Genomic DNA, 14,179 nt, shown 5'->3' with positions numbered 1-14,179 from the left:
TCTGTGTTTGCTGGTGAAAAAGCAACCTGCTTATCAGAAAGGTCAGCTGGGTAAGGATGTAACCATGATGCAGCAAAGTCTGTTTTGATGTTCCTTGAGCCGTAAAGCAACATCCAAGGGAATGCCCAAAAGCTTATAAAGGAATAACTAATATGAATTTTATTCAGTGAATGTACCTCTGGCCTGAAATGTCACAAAATCTGTTTCTACGGCAGAAACATAACGGCATCATAGCCTAGAAAGAATGGAAATTATAAAAACATACGAGAAGGGTAATTAACCATTGGTAACTGCTTGCCCCTCTGAGGCCTGTTCCTTCAAATTTGTCCTTGAAAGCAAGTCATCTGTCTTCAAATTATTCTCGCCATTTCAAATAAAAGAGGCCATGTGCACAGTGACTAAGGAAGCGTTTTGCAGTTTCTACGAGCAGAGCCAATTTACATACCTTTCTCGCCCACAAACGGCAAGGACCAGGTAAACACATCCATGAAGTTTGGAAGCCAGTAGGGATGAGGGGAGCAGTTGAACTGTCTGATATTCATAACGTTGTTCTCGTATTTCAATACTGCAGCTAGACGGGAGAAAGGAAAGAAACACAAGAAACATCAGCCACACGCGTGTGACTGGCGACCAGACCAGAAAGGCTCACAGCCTGCAGAGCTGCCCGCCAGCTTTCAACCACTTGACCCAGCAGCAGAACTTGACTGCTAGTTATAATAGGATACAGCCCCAAAGAAGCTGCGAGCCACTTCCAGTCTGGAAGCAGTGGCGTCAGCTTTCCCTGGCACTAAGATGGGTTGGTAAACAAATTAATAAACTCTGAGTAGTTGTGAATTGTAGGCTCTGGGATCTGCCACCAACAGGGAAGAAGGCAGACTGTCCACAACCACCCACTTCATACAGTGCTCCTCACAATCACGCTTTGGAGATAACAAAGAGAAGCGTTTGTCGCTAGGAGTTTGAGTGCTGCTCTTTCAATGAACATTTTCAACATATTTCATTCATAGTACTGTGCAACAGATGATACTTTCTTCTCACATTTTTTGAACTCCAGGCACACGAGACTGTGCTCCCAATAGTACGACTGACTAATAATAATTGTCTCGCGCCATTTAAAATTCCTAACATTCTTATGAAGACACACAAAGACTACATTTGCTAATGGGCAGAAATATAGATATTTATGCCATTGCGACTTTTTAAAGCACCAAGTCAAGTTCAGTGTTAACTTGTGTTAATAGACTTCAGGTTCATCAATGAAAGAGGATCTAATTAACTTTAACCTGTTTTTGCAATATTAATAGAACAAAGTAAATCAAAGTATTGCAAAGCATATCAGTAAGAAACAGCTGTTTATTTCTAGAAGAGACCCAGGCCCAGTGCAGTCAAAAGTCAGATGAAAGCAGGAAAGGCTGAATGTGGCTTGGGTAGAGAAGGCAGAGGGCATAGGAGGGAAAGAACGGGACAATATCAATCTGGCTAGGGAGGAACGAAGTAATCACATTGAAAATGCGACGGATTAAATAAAATGAATTCTACAATAAGCCTAGATAACTGCCTTTATCAAAACTCACTTTCCAAAGCCTTAAATTTTTCCAACACTATGCTAACACTACATTCTGCACAAAATCTAGACTTTCATACACTTTTAAAAATTTTTATAGCAATAAGTGGTTATTAGGGTGCTGTAGATTACTCAAACCTCAAGCCATTCATTGAGACCGCCGAAGAACACAGAATGGGGATGGGTTCAAGCAGCTGTTTGTATCACAGGCCTATTTGTTGGCTTTAAAAGAATGTATTGAGGGAGAGCTTTCAATAATATGGTTTTCCAATAAAAATCATCCAGTGCTGGTTTTCTGTTGTTCATTTTATGGCCCAACTGCCTCAGCTTAGGAAACAGTAAAACTAAATCTCATCCCTTCCTTCTCTTTTTTTTTTTTTCTTTTCTGTCTTTTTGCAAAGACACATGTAATGTAAAATCTTAATAATGCAGTTAAGACTCAAGCTAGTAACAGGATCTCTAACTTAATTAGGGTATATTTTAATTTACAGAATCTGTTTCCTGAAATTCAGTAATTTCTAAATTGCACAGACACAGAATACATGCGCTGTTGGATGTGAATAGAGCCATTTACGAAATAGAAGAGCAAGTATTGCTTTGCTCGTGGGGAAAAAGCTAATTTTGAGATGACCACCTAAAACCAAAGGGACTCATAACTATCCCGAACAAAAAGACATAAAATTTTTTAAACAATACAGTTACAGGAGACTGCAGACAGGATCTTTAATCAACACGGGACTAAGACAGTCAACACAAGCTGAAGCTTACATCTCCTGTAAAAGGTGCTGGCACTTTACATTTTTATTACCGGCAAAATAATGGTGGGGTTTCAGTTTTTAAAAGACAGCTCAGTCAACTTTACATGAAGTTTGCCGGTGATCTCACACTACTGGCATTTACATATAGCTCTGAATGTAACGCCCGCTCAGATGCTTCCTCTCACGTAGACAGTGCTGACTTCACTGCATCCTGCTGGTCATCACCTGATCTTGTAGCAGTTCTAGTTCTGTAGCTGTAGATGAGCTATCATCAAATACTTTTTAAGCTGGAGACAATATACTCCACATCTTGGAAGACATGTATGTAACTTTACGTAAATCAGCTTCAATTTGCCTTTTTAAGCTATGAATTAAGCCATCCTGATGAGATCTACTAACCTGCAAGCTTCAGAATGATCCTCCTCAGCTTCAGTCAAAGGAAAATGAATAAAAGAAGCAAAACATGATAATGCCTTCATAAGTGATGAAACAGCCTGAATCAAAGGTATGTCAGAATATTCATCTTCCATTAACTAAAGTGCGTGTCAATCATACGAGGAACTATGCACTAGACGGTTCCTTCCTACAAAAACTTAATAGGTTGCTAAATGTCTTCCATTTTGTGGCCAATGACACAGTCCAGAGCGACCTGGGAGTTTGTGAAGCCTCCTCACTGATAGACACAGAAAACGGCTTGCTAACACCTACGCGAACTTTTGCCAGGCAGACACCCTCCATTTAAAATAAACCACATGGGACTCCTGCCCATCCTAGCCTGACAGTTGGCAGCCATTCTGCTTCTCAGGAAAACAAAAATGGCTTAATACAGCTATTAGCAAAAATGAGAAAACTAGTGTTGATGCTCTTAATATTTCCATCACTTTTTGGCTGAAATTACATGCAGCAGATCGAAATTCATTCTTCTTCTATTACAGTGACAAAATGGCATAGTAAAAATAAATAGTTTGTGGTTTTATAGCAAAAATGAATCAAAACCACACAAAAAGGACCACTTAATGGTTGTGAAGTTTCATTTAGAAGGACTAAAACTTCAGCTTCATCATCTTAGTGAGCTGAGGTAGTTTCCTTTTCCTCTATTTCTTCAATTTATCCACAAAGTCTATTTCTAAATTCTGTGAAAGTTGAATAAATAATTTTTACAAGGAACTTCTAAAACTGGCCTGTAAAAAAGCCTGAACCATAAGCAGAACAGCTGGAAAACATCAAATTGAATATAAATGGCTTTAGTTCCTTGGGGTTTTTTGTTTTGTGGTTTTTTTTTTTTTTAAAGGAAGACAATTTCTTTTGAGATCACTATTAAAAAAAAAATCTTCACACCATCTTATTAATTTATATACCTGAATATCTTACAAAAGCAAGTTCTGATAACAGTATTTAAAATCTATTCTCCTCTGTAAATGACCTGTACAGCTCTCCCCCACAAATGACTTCAAAAGCCACTTGAAGAAAAAATAACACTACACAATAATGCAGAGACAGAAGTCCTCTAAGATAACCCTACTCTTGAAAGATTAAAATAAGGTAGGGTAGTTACCAGTATCACGAATAAGTTTCTGAATTTTTAATTTAAAATCTTTCACTTACACGTACAATGTACGCAAAATATTTTTATTTGGTAACTAATTAAGATGATATTTAACATTAAACTGTCTCTTGTTGGCAATTGTGCAGTTCTTCTGACTACTAAGCAGCAACAGGAAGAAACTTCACCTGGATCGAGAAGAAAATTCTTCTCAGGTAACAGCAAGAGTTTCTCTGAGCTTTTCTGGCCCCTTGCTTTCTTTCAGTCACAGCTCTTTCCCCCCCCTTCTGTTGGCTCAGAAAAGGTTTGGGGGTTTCACCTGTGCTTCATTTCTTAGTCCACATTAACTTGATGCCTAAGTAGCTACAGGAGACCCCAGCTGCCCTGACACAGCAAGAATCTTTTGAAGATTATACGGCTACAGGCCACATGGTCACTGATGGAGGAGACAGAAGAAAGCGGTATGGGTTCGTTTGGTCATGAAACCCATAACTGAGGAAAACATGACTCTCTCCAACATTTCCAAGTTCAGTTGCTTATTATTGCAGGCTGCACCTCCTATAACTTTTCTTTCCAAACGTATACTCGGACAGATGCTAGCAGAACAAGCCACCAGTCACAGTTTTATTGCGAACAATCACCAACCAGAGCAAGAATCTTATTTTGTTATTCTTAACAGCCACACACATTTTAACCTAATTGTGATACTCGCTGTTGTAAATGAGTTTTGTAAAGTGAAGATGTGCAGATATCCCAAATGACATTATACTTCTTTCCAATGCTAGTAAACTGAGATATCGGATGCTAAAATCACATTAGAGTGAAATGAAACACTAATGCAGCAGGCAAGGGGCATTTGTACTGTTTAGCATTAAGCATTTAACATTAGTACCTACGGATGGAAACGGCTCGTGAAAAATGTGCAGGTAAGAAACCTCCTTCCTTTGGCTAGAAATGGAGACAGCTCTTCTGACTTTTTCAGGGCCAAATATAAGAAGCACCCAGTGCCATCCATGACCTCCTGGGGCATCTCCTTGTTCTCCGTCTGTTAAAGATGAGCAGATGAGCCTGGAGCACCCCTGTCTCCTGTGTTGTACCTGTCAGGTCTGACTGGATGTCTCCAATCCTTCTGGCACCTCAAATGGTGCTTTAAAAGACTGTATGTTGGGAGCTGAATTAAGGCCTTAAGCAACATGAACAACATTAAACGGTGTGACCAATAGTTCAGAATTACCCAAAGACGTTATATATCCCGCTTCAAGATCTCCTGAATCATTTTTCAGTATAAATTAATTGATAAAATTTCCATCAGAGGAAAAAAAAAATAATAAGCATGGTACAAGTATTAGCCTAGAATGAACTACATGGTTTTAGATCAAAAAACTCAAAATAATTCTAGCAAACAAGTTAACTAATTTTCTCGTAATTTTTTCAGAAAACTCATCCTGCATTTAGAAGAGAAATGCAGTGATAAGTCTCTCAAATTCGCCATACCTAAGAAAGAATTCCAATTTCTGATTTGATGCCAAATTAACTTCAGCATTAACTGTGCAACTGGGAACAGTGCCTTCTCCTCCAGCAGAGTTGCTAAGTAACCACAGCGTTTTCTGCCCAAGACAGGTCAGGGATAAGGGTTAGTAAAATGCTTAAGGACGGACTTTAAAACATTATCAAAGGAAAAAATGATTTACTACACAAAGTAATGATGTAAATAATCCACTACAGAAGCGAGGTTAATTGCAATTGGGAAAACCTTCCCTTACAGAATTCTAAAGTTTTTTATTTTACACGTGCAATTGCATCTTCCAAAGGAACAGCGCAATAGCATTCGAGATTTGTCAATAGACTGCAAAAATCACTTCTGGCAAACTTCTCTGCATCGGCAATGAGATGGCCTAGATACCCTGACAGCTCCTCTTTAAAAGCTTTTGTTTCTATGGCAAGGCCTCATTCACAACAGCAGAGATAAAGCATTAAAGAAAACTGATAGGGCAAACAGAAGGTTACACTGCTTTTCTAATGCTATTTTTTCCTCAAAGATCATCCTTGTCTTCCAGGTATATTACTCTGCCTTTTTCCAATAAGAAAATAATTTTCCTGTTAGATCCATTTGGATCAGGTACATGTCTTAATGTGTATCTACAGTATGCCACACGCTGATACTTTATACACGCTTCATTGATATATTACTTATCTGATACGTTAACAAGCATACCGATGTACAGCTGGTTTTGATATTTCTAGTATCCCAAACTCCCCTGCACTTTCTTTATTTCTGTCCTTCATCATCTGCTTTTCCTTTCAGCAACACCACGTGTACGTTGCAGCATGTTGGAAGGGACATCGTGTTATTTTTTTTTTCGATAGCTTAGGATTCTCTGGTGGTTCTCTCACCACTACGAAACATAATCTTTTAAAACTGTTCAAAAGATAATAGTCCATCTTTAGACAGCTAGTTAAAATTGTTCACTCAGCCAAAAAAGCATGCACTTACTGAAGTGACAGCCAGACACTAAAATATGAAGTATTGCCAATGATTTACAAATAAATTGCCTGCCTCTGCAGAACTTCTGTAAAACCTTTTGCGTGCTTTTTTTCTTTTTGTGGCACGAACAGCATTACAGCAAGTCCTAATTATGGCATTAAGAAATATTAAATGCAGGAATGGAAGTTTTGATATGGTACAAGGCCAGCAGACCATACAATGCAGTAATTTTTGGCACCCTCTTACTCTGTTGCTATGGAGAATTTCTCCTGGTGATGGGCACCCTTGAATCCAGGGGTAAACCTGTTCTTACTCACACGACTTTCTCAGAGTTTCTTGATCAGTGCAGCCTTCCTCCGAGGCCACAGGTAACTATCATAATCCAATTAACGTTTATCTTCTTGCATGAGGTATTTTGATCCTCTCCAGAATAAACAGTCTTAGAAAATCATCAATGCACCAGTATTTCTTGTAACAAGTTTTAATAGTACTTTTAAAGTATCTTTTTCTTTATGCCGTTTTAATAACATAAATGAGAGCATAGGTGTTTGAGAAAGCTACGGAAAACACTGAACAGAAGCTCAGAAGTTGCCAAAAAACATGTATAAATTCCTCCCCTTTGCCAATACTCTCCATTATAATGAATATGGAAGGCATAAATAAAAAGAATGAGGAAGGATAGTCTTGGAAAGAGGAGGGACACTAGGCTCCCCACATCTAGGCAGTTTCTGGGTCTCTGAATCACCCCCTGAAAGCGTGTATATCTCTGCCTCCGTTAACTACACAGGGAACCCCTGACAGGAGCCTCCTAATTGACAAACCTCACTTTGGCACCCAAAGTTGTGCATGTGTGTGGGCTGGGGCTGCGACAGGACCAGCAGCCACATGATGGACCAATTACTCACATGACCTTCAAGAGACAAATGGCCAGTAACCAAAAGGATACAGAAAACTCCCTTCAGTGCCAGAATCCAGCAGAGCAAAGCCACAAGAGATCCCCGTGGCGGGTCAGTACTGTGAGACAGCCCATGCAGAGGGTCCACAGCAGCATTATTAACAGCAGATACGCTGAACGTGGTCGTGTCTGGGTACCTTATCTTCAGCTACTCCTGCTGAACCTCCTTTTCCTCTGGGAATGTGGCCTCCCTACTGCTCTTTGACTACATATCTGATCCCAGTGGCTGCTCTCCAGCGGGGACTGAATAAGCCCTTGGATAAAGTTGGCAACCAAACCCACTCCTTCCAAAGTGCTTTGAAGAAGTACAAGAAAGTACATCTGCTTTAATGGGTATGAGAATTATCAACTTGGGATAGAAAATAGGCATTCCTAGCCCCTTGCAGCTTTTTTAAATAATGTATTTATCTTAAAACCACTGCATTTAAAGATGACCCATTCGTGCCAGTGGAAGATAAAGCCTCACAGAGGTTTATTTAGGATGACTTTATTAGCTAAGTGACAACGGGAAGCATAGTAAGAATGCACACTGGAAAGGAAGGCACTTAAAGAGTAGGAGAGTGACTCCCTTTCCAAGCACTGACAGTAACAAAACCCCCAAACGTTCTGTAAAAATCAATCAGGTTCTGCACTAGTGCATGGTGAGTCACAGCTAGAGCAAGCGTCCTGTAACACCTCTGTACACAAAGGCCTTCCTTCACCGCCTGAAATCACTCAGGCAGAAGCTCTGTGTCCTTAGTTAGTTCATCTGGTGCAAATCAAGGAGGCCAACAACTAGCCATGTTTTGGACTGATTGAGGATGATGGTGTTCTTTTTTCTTGAAGAAGGAAGCAAGTACTCAAATGCTATCCAGATGAAGATGCATGAGCAATGCAGCATGAAAAACTATGCATGATGTACTTTAAATGCCAAGAGCCAGTGCAATCAGTCACATGAAATAATGCGTCAAAACTTCTAATGAGAGAACAGGAGGCAGTTAAACACAACAGAAATTCATTACAAAGCTGCTAAAGGTCAGCCTCTAAATTTACAACAAGTCATACATTAGAGTGCGGCACACTGGTGCCGATCTCGCACCGCCGCCGCTGGTCTGCCTGAGCTCTACCCAGAGCAGATGCCGCCAGCAGCTCACCCAAGCTTCAGCTGTGACCGCAGATAATCAGCACCTCTCAGCAGCTGGTACACAGCTTTCCACCAGAGAAGGCTTCTACCAGTTTTAAGACCTGCCTGCCACAGCGGAGCATCCTGGAACAAGGGATACGACCCTCTCTTCCAAAATGGAGGTAACGGAGGGGCGTGTGCCTTCACCACCCAAACCTTGTGGTTTCAAATTCAAGAATTTTGAACATTATAAATCACTGCTTTACATTTAACGTTTGCCTTCGCAACAAAAATCTCACATGGTTCACCCATTGCCCTCATGTGCACAGAACTGCCTCCACGTATTAAGAAACAAAAAGGTGACCACTTTCTGTCACCTTCCTTGTACAGACCCGTCACTGACCTGCCTTCTACCCAAAGCAGCCAACCCAGAGGGCACACACACTTTTCCACCAACAGCAACAAAGCTGCCAAAAATATTAACACATTCCTTGTTTCATCCTGCACTTTTTAGGTTGCTAACAGAGTCCCTATATTATTTACTTTTACAAAGCCAGCTACTGACAACTCTGCTTGTATGTTTTTTGCAGGATGCTTTTATTAATTTTTTCTACAAGTTAACACGCATATTGAGAACACCGAAGTGTATAAACCCCTTTATTTAACAGTAAAGTGCTTCCTTCCCTTGCATACAGTTCATGGCATAACAGCTTTTAGATATAAGTTTTATAATATAAAATGATGCCTGAAGAAGCTTTCTTTTGCAAGTTAAAAAAAAAATAAATTAACAATTGCTTTTTCCCTTTGCCGGCAAGCATCCAAATTAAAAATGTCTCTTCTCAAGGAAGACTGATTTCTTTGCAATGGATCTACTTTCAAGAACATCATTGAGAAAAAAATAATTTTGTTTTGCTCACAGAGGAACACAAATAACTTTAGCTTTACTGGGAATAGGAGAAAGTAAACATTACTGCTCATTTCAAGATATAGGAGGGCAGGTTTATTAGAATGCTCTATTTTTAGAAACATGATTATTTTTTTTTTTCAGTTCATTAGAGGAGATTTCAGGGAATGCAGCAAACTTAAAGTCAGAGAAGCTGCAAATGCACTTATTCAGTGGAGTCTTTACAGAGTGACCAGCTACTGCTTATTTCTGCAGGAACCTTTTTTTTTGGCTAATGAGATTTCTTTTCCTACATAGTAGTTTTCAAGTAATTAAGAAACCCAAAACATAAAGGAACTCAGACAATATCTATCCCATGCGTTATCCATTGATGATCTGTCGTCAAAGTCTGTTAGCTGGCTAGAGCGTTTTCTTCATTAATTTTATTGCAAAGGAGCAAAGGGACAAATAACTGACGTAAGGAACACTGGGCTCTGAACATCTCACCTACAAGCACTTCTTCATATACTTCTCTTAGTTAGTAGACCTGTTTTCAGTTTTGCTTCCTGTGTAACATTTACTTAATAACTTGCAGTCAAAATACAGAAATATCCTAAGGCATATTAGAATCTACACTTATGTTAAGAGGCATACATCTGCCTGTAATAAATTTAATTAAATTTGTATTATGTAATAAATGGATTGGGCATGAACTAATAAAAAGAGGAAGAAAAGAACTGATGAATAAAGGAGCGAAAAAGAAAAACAACGTAATGTATTCGAGTAAAGAGAAGTACAGTCTACTGTATATTAACAGTAATTAAATTCTTACCTTTGTTATTGTATACATCTAGATAGTTTGGTGCTGAAAAAATTGTGATTAGTGAAGGGAAGCCTGTTGTTTGGCTTTTCCTGTACATACGATACCTAGAAGGAAAGAGTAGATACTCATTATGGCCCAATGTTGTACGTGTATTTGTCACTGACCAAATATAGTGCAAAAAACCCTAGTAGATTACTGCACTGCCTGTTAACAAATGCCAAGACAGAAAAACATGCATACGTGGTTTTTAAAGCCACGGAAAAAAAAAATATTTTCTGCAGGCTTATTCATTATATCCATTTGGGATGGCCAGGGATCCACATCATGCTCAAAAGCCGTCTCCGCATCTGAGGTTTAGCGTGCCAGAAGTGGTTTTTGTTATGAATTCGCTCAGTGCCCATCCCTGGAGCCAGGTGGCCTCTATGTGTGTGCAGCCCAGGATGTTCCCAGACTCTCCCCCTGCGGGACTGCGGGTGAAGGCAAACACCAGCACGTGCCTTGGAGATGCACCGTACCACCTTCAGAAGAGAAAGGTACATCCTCCGTGACCCTCCAGCTGCCTGCCCTCTCTGGGCATGCAAGAAATGGCAAGGCCAGGGGAGGTGCCAGGAAGTATGAGAAGGGGAGGGGAAACAGGGGATCAAATATTTTTGGTGCTGTGTCTAATCTCATCTAGTCGATTAGCCAGTTTATTAACGCTTGCATGTTTTCATTACCTAACCTTGCTGCCTTATGAAAAATAAAAGGCTTATTGGACCAATATATAATCAATCAGGCATTAAACCTGCAAGAAATTGGAAGCAAACCAACCAAATAGTACTTTTGTCTCACTAAGACACAAGTAACACCGAGAATACTGCTCTTTAGTCTTCAGCTACAAGAAGCTGAAGAATTTGGCAAACATCACAACAGCTGCACTGAAACCACTGTATAGTTTCAATGCAATCCCTTCTACAAAATTTTATTTTTCACCCTTTATTGGAAAGCAATACAATAAAAATGAAATTTCATTACCCTTGGGTATTTCATGCCAGTTATTTTTGGCAGAGTAATAACTTGCTTTTAATTGCATCGAGGTTTTTAAGTATGTGATAATTCAAACATTCAGAATAGCTTTTTATATGCATAGTGAATATCAACCTCATTCCTACAATCTTGCGACTTTATCTTTTATTACTATTCAGGTTGGGTAAAGTTTCTACCTCCAAATAAACACATGACTAATTTATGCAAGATATGCAAAGCTATTTATTCAGATACGAGTCCTTCATTAAAATCTCACAAGTATGGTTTATTCAATGAATAGACAATTTTTTATAATTTTTTAAAGTGGCATAAAAAATTATATCTTTACCATGGTAATAGTTTCATAAGGGAACCATCAACACCACCCAGTGCCTGACCTGGACTGTTTTTGCACAAGAGTGTCTTAATAAACTCGTTAAATTCATTACTCTGGCATAAGATCATTTTTGGCTATTGAGTTCCACAAGTTTATTTTCTTGATAAAGTTTAAAACCAGTAGGCTCAGCAGTTTTGAGTAGGTATGAAAGTTCTGGCATTCATGAGCCACATCAATTCCCAGACATCGTTGCAACCACTGTATCAGAAGTCTCAGGCACATGTGCAAAACTTCTTTTGCCAAGCTGAATTTGTTTTCCTTCCCAAGTTTGTCATCGAAATCTCTTTTGGTCATTTTTTGCCACTTAAAATCACTAAGGCTAAGTAAGTGGGATATATGAGCAGTCATTAAGTCCTGTAACTCAGTAATAATGATGTAAAAGATGTTCTAATGCCAGTGTATGTTTTTATAGCGCTAATAAAAAGCGAGAGCTGTTGCAACTTAATTTTAAGTTTTCCAGTTCATTCTCAATTATTCTTTCTTTCCTTGCTCTGTTTGACAAAGGTAAGCCATTATTCATCATCAGCGTCCCCTCTCCACAGGTACTTACCCAGCATCCTGGGCTTCATGAGCTCGGAGTATAGATAACAAGTTATTGTGCTGTAGGAATTCACATACAGCAGGGTAACTGTTGGAAGAAAATAATAGCACCTGTTATGGCATTATCAGAAGCACCACATTAAGCTCTAGCTTTCAAAATATGTTTCATCCAACATACATCATGCATGAAATCAGGCCCTGCTCTGCAGGAAGATTTCAGTAGAGACAACGCTAGTGGCAGCACCTTTTTTAATCCCACCCCATAAGTGCATGGAGAGGAACGCTGGAAAATTGCAATTCATCATGTAACACCAATCACCCCGTTGCGTTTCAAAAAGAAAGTATTTTCTTTTATTATAGTTTAAGACTCAATGTACTCCAACAAAGAAAAATGTGGTACAATGGCTGCTTGCAACAGAACACCTCCTCACCCAGCAACTACCGTACGCACAGGCCGCTCACGGACACCAAATGATAAGGCGGTGTGCAGAAAGAGAGGGACAAAGACAAAGAAGAAAGGCAAATCAGTCCCCAAACTGGAGATATTTGATCTTCCGAACTTCATCTCCTTGATAAACAAGAACTATCTTTCCCCTTGGCAACTTCAAATGTAAATGCTGTGACTTCCAAAACTCCCAAAATGTGCCCATTGAATAAATTTTCCAAGACATGTTCTACTGTATGAGTGAAAACAAAATCATTAGGTGACAAATGGCGATAGAGGAATGTGATAGAGGAATCTCTGTCATATTTTTCACTCCACGTGGACAGTGTTGCTTTCAAGGAGAAGAGAGAAGCCCTTTCTTACAACCTGAAAACGATTCTTTCTGTTTAAGACACTGAACACATATGGAAATCACACACAAGAAAAACAAGAGATATCATAATCCAAATGCAGTTTTGACAGTACAAGTGTGAAATCCTAAGTTTTCAGAAAAAAGCTATTTAAAATTATACCTAAATAAACATTACAGAACTTAAAATGACTCCATTTCGTTGCTTTTAAAAATAAATTTTGCTTTTTTCTGTAATGACTGTTTTCTTCTTGCTTTTAAACCACTGATGACTCTCCATTGCTGTATTGAAGGATAACAAGCCCGATGGCCATCTACCACTTCAAGACAGGAAACAAAACCTCTCCTCTCCTGTCATTAGCAATTTAATACAGAACCCAGGAAAGCCAAAACTTCCCAGCTTCCCCTGTCAAAAGCCAACTGCAGCAAGAGCAAAACAGAACAAAGAACATGCATGGAATAGGATAAAGAAGAAGCGGCGTTGGAATAAAGAGAACTTCACAGATTTGGCAAAACCTTACCAGGCCCCTTAAAAACATCTACGGGGTGGGAAAGAGTCTTTATTCAGAGAGCATCTAGAGCTCTTCCCTTTTCTCCCTCTTCGGGTCAGTCCTATACTGGCCATACCCAGATTTATTTCCCACCCTTGAAACCAAGCAATCGTTCATCTGACAGCTTTATATTTCACAACCTTTCGGCAGGGTGGGAAGTGAGCACCCTTGCGAGGTAGCAGGTGGCCTCATCCACATCCCTGCAGCCCTGTGACCCTACGAAAGGCACTTCGGAATTTAACGTTGCTCACTGGCAAGGACGCAGCATGGTATTGGCCCCGTTCTCGCTAGCAGCTTAAAGGAGTTGCATTTAAAACATTAAACCTGGGGAGAAACCAAGCGTTACCACCTCCTGTCACTTTCTGAATGTACATCCAGCGCTGGAGGTTGCCTGCACATCAGTGGCAAGACATGCTGACCAGGCACGGGAGTTTGAGCTGCTACTCTGTGGTGTCGCTCTGTCTGACTGCAGCCTGAGCAGCTCCAAGTGTCCCAACTGAAGCCGATGTGGTGGAGAAGCAGGCTGGCACCGGTGGAGTTAGGCTGCCTTCCAAATGCAGCCCACCCCAGAGCAACGTCTGACCTGAGACTGGGACCAGGACACAGATTTTCCTGGATTTGAGGCCCAGGATGTGACACCTAGATGTTACAATTCCCTCTTCTCGTTGCTGGGCAAGTTGGAGAGCAACAATCAAAACAATAAAAAAAAAACCCGTAACTGGTGGCGAAAGGTATAAACCTCACATAGCAGCTCTGAAATATCACCTGATGGCTGCAGA

General features: G+C 39.9%; 1 protein-coding gene across 2 annotated transcripts in view; it reads right to left on the bottom strand.

Moving 5' to 3' along the window:
- The window catches only part of PPP3CA (protein phosphatase 3 catalytic subunit alpha), a 200,743-nt gene that overhangs the window by 24,715 nt on the left and 161,849 nt on the right, over positions 1-14,179 (bottom strand). For both annotated transcript variants that reach the window (XM_063335805.1, XM_063335806.1), the window contains exons 7-9: positions 12,066-12,143; positions 10,123-10,217; positions 446-571 (exon numbers count right to left, since the gene is read on the bottom strand). In XM_063335805.1, the coding sequence (XP_063191875.1) occupies positions 446-571; positions 10,123-10,217; positions 12,066-12,143 (299 nt within the window). The remainder of the gene's footprint in view (positions 1-445; positions 572-10,122; positions 10,218-12,065; positions 12,144-14,179) is intronic.

Source organism: Chroicocephalus ridibundus, chromosome 5 (genome assembly GCF_963924245.1).
Source record: "Chroicocephalus ridibundus chromosome 5, bChrRid1.1, whole genome shotgun sequence".
Taxonomy (NCBI): domain Eukaryota; kingdom Metazoa; phylum Chordata; class Aves; order Charadriiformes; family Laridae; genus Chroicocephalus; species Chroicocephalus ridibundus.
This window is presented reverse-complemented; position numbering and strand designations above follow the sequence as displayed.